Source organism: Kryptolebias marmoratus, unplaced genomic scaffold (genome assembly GCF_001649575.2).
Source record: "Kryptolebias marmoratus isolate JLee-2015 unplaced genomic scaffold, ASM164957v2 Scaffold35, whole genome shotgun sequence".
Lineage (NCBI taxonomy): Eukaryota > Metazoa > Chordata > Actinopteri > Cyprinodontiformes > Rivulidae > Kryptolebias > Kryptolebias marmoratus.
Window position 1 is genome coordinate 17,796 of NW_023665769.1, and position 6,948 is coordinate 24,743.

Consider the following 6,948-nt stretch of genomic DNA (forward strand, 5'->3'; position numbering starts at 1 on the left):
TGAACCGGTCCAGGGTGAACCGGTCCAGAGTGAACCGGTCCAGGATGAACCGGTCCAGAGTGAACCGGTCCATGGTTGGACAGAACCTTGTTGTTTCCAAGACTCTGAGCATGCTCAGCTTGTCCACCTGTCCTCAGGTAAAACCACTTGAGAATATGAACCTGGTCCAGTTCTGGTTCTGAAGTCGGACTTTAAATCAGTTTGTCTAGGAACCGGAACGTCTCGTGTTCACAGAGAAAACGTCAGAAGAGACATATTTCTCTGGGCCCTGATGTGACTTTGTCTCATCAGAGACCAGAGTCCAGCTGTCCTGTGAGCTACGAGGCGTGTCCAACAACATCATGAAGACCAAGGAACACATCAGGCAGGTCAGGGTGACAGTTGTTGAGAAGTTTGAAGCTGGGTTAACTCATAAAACAGTATTTTGGAACGTTTCATCTGAAAGCAGAAAGAGTAACTGCAGACATGGCCGCCCGCCCTGACGGGCCGGAGACAAGCAGGACATCAATCTGAGGAGCAGCCAAGAGGCTTTCATAGAAGAGTGGTGCAGAAACCATCCCCACTGTGAAGCACGGTGGTGGCAGCACCATGCTGTCTTCAGCAGGGACAGGAAGCTGCTCAGAGCTGATGGGAGGAGCTAAATTCAGGACAGAAAACCTGAATAGTCCACAGAGCTGCAGCTGCTTTCCAAAGAAGAACGGGACACATGTCAGCCTGTAGGTGTGTTTCCATGGTGACTCCTGTTTGTGGCGTACCTCAGGGTGGGTCAGATGAACGACGATGAGCTGCAGCAGGTGTGACTCAGCTTCGATGCTCTGAACCCAAACCTGACTCCCCTCACGGAGGCTGCAGATGTTTTCAGTCCTTGAATCCTTGTCAGTTAGATCTGAATTTCTGATTTTCAGCTGCATGATGATTGGATAAGATTATTATTAGAATCAGTTTATTTCAGGCTGTATTTATTGAAAGGATTTGAAATCAGCGGTCGGCTGTAAATCCTGGCTGTTGCAGAGTTCTGACTGACAAACAGGAATAAAAGCAGGAGTTCTGAATGTTCTGGTCGGTTGTGCTGACTCACAGCAGCAGCCGGCTCGGTTCTCGTCTGTCCGACAGTGACCTCAGAGGCTGATTATTACCTCAAAGCATCCAGCAGGAGCTCTGCTGACCAGCTGGTTCCTAATCTGACAGCAGTCCTCTCCTCCTGATGCTCAGCTTGACCTCGGTCACATCGTCTTCCTGCACATCATCTCAGGCCAGCAGCTCTGAGAGCGACCCGGGATTACTGAGAACTCAGTCCTGATCCAGCCCACACCTCTGACTGATTTCTGTCTGGTTTCAGTGTAGTAGCGCTCTCCCTGTTCTGCAGAACGCTCCGGCTGAATTCCTTGTTCTGTCAGGATGGAGATCCATGAAAGCAGAACCCAAACACATAAAGGCTCCTTCGGTTCCATTTTATTGGCCTTTATTACAGTTTGAACTCAAGATGCTTGGTTGTTTATGGCCTCGGCTGTTATGTTTTGACTGAGTTCAGGAGCCTGTTTTCTGTCTGAGGTCAGAATTAAAACCTGAACCTGGACTAAACCTGAGAGAAAAAGCAGCCAAAGTCCAAAGAAAAACTCTGAAAGTCTGAAGAACTGTTGGTGTCAGTTTATGTGGCCTGAAGAAGACAAACTCTCATGATGGAGACTTTGTACAAAAACTCACAGCTAATGGTTTCATATTCTGGCCTCGTTATCTTCTCCAGAACACCAACGGACCCCCAGACCTGATGCTGGACCCTCGGACGGTGTGCGTTTGTTTGGATGAGGTGGTCTACAAGCGTCCAACAGGCACCCAGCAGACGCCGCTGCTGCAGGGACACCTGAAGAAGGTGGACAGACCCCTGAAGAAGGTGGACAACAACCTGACGGAGGCCCAGAGGTTCTCCTCGTTACCACGAAGACCGGCGGTCAACATCGAGTTTAAAGATGTCTCCTACTCCATCAGAGAGGGACCCTGGTGGAGGAAGAAAGGTAAGGCAGCACCCCTGAGGAGTCCCACCAGGCTCAGGGTTTGGACCACATTAAGTCATTTAGCAGAGAACCACCTGACATCTAAAGACCAACAGAACATTCAGTCAGAACCTCTGGTGTTCAAAGGCCAGAGGTCAACAGAACCGGTCCAGAAGTCCAGAGTCAGTGTGAGTCGGGTGTGTTCGGGTGTTGGAGGTGTTCTCTGAAGGCCTTTCTCTGATAGGATCTGGTACCTTGTTCCATCATCACAGAACCACTGATGAGAACAGTCTGGACTGAGACTGCAGAACCTGAACCATACAAAGAAACCCAGCGGTTCCACTATTTTCTTTTAGACAGTAACAGTTTTTCATTCTGATCCAGATTTCAGGTTATTTTCCCTTGGCCGAGGTTCTGAACCAACAGAACTGAGCCTGGATTAGAACAGAAGTGATGAGGGGGGATCCATCAGTCCTTTCTGGTTGTTTGTCCTTGTTGCAGTCTGACTCTGTTTGTGTGTTTCTGCTGGATTATCAGCCTGTAATCTGTTAATCTGACTCGATGTCTCCTGCTGGAAATAGCTGCAGCTCAGATTTAAAAAGCTGTTTCAGCCGAGAGAAAATTCATGAAAAACAAACAAACAAACAAAACTCCTGAAAAACAAACTGACCGTCTGCAGCTGGTTGTCTGCAGCTGACTCTGCAGCTGACTGTCTGCAGCTGACTGTGCAGCTGGTCGTCTGCAGCTGGTTGTCTGCAGCTGACTGTCTGCAGCTATCCGTCTGCAGCTGGTTGTCTGCAGCTGGCTGTGCAGCTGGTCGTCTGCAGCTGACTGTGCAGCTGGTCGTCTGCAGCTGGTTGTCTGCAGCTGACTGTCTGCAGCTATCCGTCTGCAGCTGGCCGTCTGCAGCTGTCGTCTGCAGACCGTCTGGTTATGATTGAAGTGATCTGTTTGAGTCAGATTATAATCCGAGAGGCTGACTCATAAGGTTCTATTCTAAATGTTCTCCATCATAAAGAGGAGAGAACAGTTTTGTTTTTGTTTCTTTTCAAACAGATTTAAAGAATCTGAACAGAAAACTGTGGATCCAGTTTCAGCTTTTCAGGTGGAAACAAAAACAGAAAGAGAATACTTCACTGCCGGAACAAAAGAGTCCAGATCTGAGCGGAGATTATCTGCAACAAGAACCAAACCTGCTTCACCACAAGAAGCCCTCAGCTTTTATCCAAACACTGATTTATGTTTCTCAGCTTTAACTTCAAGTCAGAAATGTTTTTATTGACTGATTACCTGGAGTCTGAAGGAGAACCCGTCCTCCTTTGATTCCTCTGGATTTAATGTTTTAATCATTTTAACAACATTTTATGAAGCAGGATGCTGTCAGAGCCAGCTGACCTCAGTGTGACGTGGTAGTAGCTGAGGGTCATCCTCTGAGGGCAGACACACAGGCGGCGGGCGATAGGCATTCCTTCTTTTGTCTGTGTGTTCTGTGGGGGGTTCTGACCCAGCATGTTTGGACCAGGACTTGTTTGCCTCGTTTTGTTGTTCTGGTTCTGTAATCAGAACCCGTCCAGCGGAGGTGCAGTTAAATTCTTTGTTCTTGTTCAGCGGTTTCAGTGGGAACATTCCTCACCTGTTCAGATGTGATTACAGCCGATACGTTACACCGCCGAACATTCTTTACCCACAATGCATTTCTCTGAACACCTGAAGTTTGTTGGACTTGACAAACACACCTGATTTATCTGGTAGAAAATCTGTTTTTTGAATGATTGTGAACTCTGTTCAGGACCAATAAGAAGCTGTTTTACATTTTCAATTTGATCAGATGACCAGAGCTGACCAATCAGAGCGAAGCTTTCAAGTTTCTGGTTTTATCGGATCGAACTTTGAGTTCCTGAATCCATCGTCTCTGAGCTCCAAACAGGAAGTGAAGGCTCCTCCTCCATAAACCCTGTAGAACCATCAGAACCTTCTGCTGCTCACGGGTCAAGAAGTTCTGATCCCACTGATAGTTTTCAATCAGAGACTGTTGGTCTGAGGCTGTAGTACTTCCTGTAGTACTTCCTGTAGTACTCCCTGTAGTACTTCCTGTAGTACTTCCTGTAGTAATTCCTGTAGTACTCCCTGTAGTAATTCCTGTAGTACTTCCTGTAGTACTTCCTGTAGTACTCCCTGTAGTACTTCCTGTAGTACTTTCTGTAGTCCTCTCTGTAGTACTTCCTGTAGTCCTCCCTGTAGTCCTCCCTGTAGTAATTCCTGTAGTACTCCCTGTAGTACTCTCTGTAGTACTTCCTGTAGTACTTCCTGTAGTCCTCCCTGTAGTACTTCCTGTAGTCCTCTCTGTAGTACTTCCTGTAGTCCTCCCTGTAGTACTTCCTGAAGTCCTCCCTGTAGTACTTCCTGTAGTCCTCCCTGTAGTACCTCCTGTAGTACCTCCTGTAGTACCTCCTGCAGTACTTCCTGCAGTACTTCCTGCTGTACTTCCTGCTGTACTTCATGCAGGACTTCCTGCAGTACTTCCTGCTGTACTTCCTGCAGTACTTCCTGCTGTACTTCCTGCAGTACTTCCTGCAGTCCCCCCCTGTAGCCCTCCCTGTAGTACTTCCTGTAGTACTTCCTGTAGTACGTCCTGCAGTACTTCCGGCAGTACTTTCTGTAGTCCTCCCTGCAGTACTTCCTGTAGTACCTCCTGTAGTCCTCCCTGTAGTCCCCCCTGTAGTCCTCCCTGCAGTACTTCCTGCAGTACTTCCTGCAGTACTTCCTGTAGTACCTCCTGTAGTACCTCCTGTAGTACTTCCTGCAGTACTTCCTGCAGTACCTCCTGTAGTACTTCCTGCAGTACTTCCTGCAGTACCTCCTGTAGTACTTCCTGCAGTACTGCAGTGGGGTTACTGTGGGTCAGAGGTAATCCGGCTCTCAGATTAAATCTGATGATGTCATTAAAAGCTGCTGAGCCTCCATCAGCTGATAAACACTGCAGAGGTTACTGCAGGTCGTCTTCATCTTCATCGTTTTGATTTGACTCAGACGTGTCCCCCTGGGTCGTTGTTTGACCCCTCGTCCCTGTCCTGTCCTCTCGTCTCTTGTTCCTGTCCCTGTCCCTGTCCTTGTCCTCATCCTGTCCATCTTGTCCCCCACCTGTTGCTTGATGAACTCAGTCTGCTGTTTGAGCTTCTGAACTAAAACAGTAAAAGTTTTATTTAAGCCCAGAACCTCCACAGAACCGGGCTTCTGGACTTGTTGTCTTCGTACAGACAGACAGCCCCAGAGCATGATGCTGCCACCCCCATGCTCAACCCTGGGTCCAATGTTTCTGATCATCAAACCTTCCTTCAGAAGGTTCTTCTTTGTTTATCTGGTTCAGCATTTGGAGCTTCTTAACAAGAACCCTGATCCAAACCCAGAACCTCCACAGAACCGGAATCCTGACCCGTCTGATCCAGGTTTCTCTGTGTGATGGAGGCTGGAGAAGTCGGCGCCGCCTCTGGACCGGGTCAGCGTCTGTAACAGAACTCTGGATTCTAGAACCTGACGAAGGTTTCCTAAAATAATCCCTGGTTCTGTGGGTCCGTGTGGTTCTGATCTGTCTGTCTCAGACATTTGGTGTCAGATTGGATCCTGTGAAGGTCCATGACAGAACTGGACTGAAACGGGTCGAGCAGATCCGGTTCAGACCAGCTGCCTGTTTTTAAAGTGAACTCCAGCAGTTGAATCAAAGTTCAGGGCGGCTGCTCGGGAGTCTCTGTGGAAAACCTCCAAACGGGTCTGAAACCAGAACCGCGAGGCCGCAGGACAAAGAGCTGCTCTGAGAGCTGCTGGGAACCTTCAGACTCATTGTTCCTGACCCGTTTCAGGTTACAAAACTCTGCTCAAAGGCATCTCTGGGAAATTCACCAGCGGTGACCTGGTGGCCATCATGGGGCCCTCCGGAGCCGGGAAGTCCACCCTCATGAATATCCTGGCGGGCTACAGGTGAGAGAACGGGTTCTTCAGAGGAACCTGCAGCTTCAGTCTAAACTAAAAGCACCCGTCCGGTTCCTCATGGTCTGTGTCCTGATCAGGGAGACGGGGATGAAGGGGGAGATCCTGATCAACGGTCAGCCTCGACACCTGCGCTCCTTCAGGAAGGTTTCCTGCTACATCATGCAGGACGACATGCTGCTGCCGCACCTCACCGTTCACGAAGCCATGATGGTACTAGACCCCGAGGCAGCGCTTCTGTCCCGACCTGATGGGGGGGCGGTGTCAGGGAAGCAGGGGTGTTTGTGGTCTGGATGTTTCCGACGTGAATCTTTCTGTTTCTGCAGATTTCAGCCAACCTGAAGCTCCAGGAGAAGCTGGACGCTCGGAGGGAGATGGTGAGTGGTGTCTCCTCACAGGCTCCCGGTCCTGACTCTGATCTCCGAGTCTGAACTGCAGGTCTGGTTCTGGTCTCTGATCCATCAGGTCCAGGAGATCCTGACGGCTCTGGGCCTGCTGGACTGTGCTGAAACCCGGACGTCCCACCTGTCGGGGGGTCAGAGGAAGAGGCTGGCCATCGCTCTGGAGCTGGTCAACAATCCTCCGGTCATGTTCTTCGATGAGCCCACCAGGTGAGAAAAGCTCCGCCCCGTTCGGTTCTGACCCGGCTCTGTCAGAACCAGCAGATGTGCTCATGTTGGGTTGAACTCAGTGACTCGAGCTTCAAGTGGACCTTCTGACCCAGCAGCTGTGTGTCTCTGCAGCGGGTTGGACAGTTCGTCCTGCTTCCAGGTCATCTCACTGCTCAAAGCTCTGGCCCGAGGAGGACGGACCGTCATCTGCACCATCCACCAACCCAGCGCCAAACTCTTCGAGCTCTTTGACAAGGTGAGCCCAGAAGAACCGGCTCCAAGTTCTCCTCTGAGGTCCGAGTACAGCTGTAAGTCTTAGCAGGCGGTGCCGCCGGCTTCTCCCGGTGAAGTTTCAGCTTTTT

General features: G+C 49.9%; 1 protein-coding gene across 1 annotated transcript in view; it reads left to right on the top strand.

Annotated features, from left to right (window-relative positions):
* Window positions 1-1,744: 1,744 nt before the first annotated feature.
* The window catches only part of abcg1 (ATP-binding cassette, sub-family G (WHITE), member 1), a 13,391-nt gene continuing 8,187 nt past the window's right edge, over window positions 1,745-6,948 (top strand). The window contains exons 1-6 of the mRNA XM_037974392.1: window positions 1,745-2,012; window positions 5,849-5,966; window positions 6,056-6,188; window positions 6,302-6,352; window positions 6,441-6,586; window positions 6,719-6,902. Of these exons, the coding sequence (XP_037830320.1) occupies window positions 1,769-2,012; window positions 5,849-5,966; window positions 6,056-6,188; window positions 6,302-6,352; window positions 6,441-6,586; window positions 6,719-6,902 (876 nt within the window). The 5' untranslated portion in view covers window positions 1,745-1,768. The remainder of the gene's footprint in view (window positions 2,013-5,848; window positions 5,967-6,055; window positions 6,189-6,301; window positions 6,353-6,440; window positions 6,587-6,718; window positions 6,903-6,948) is intronic.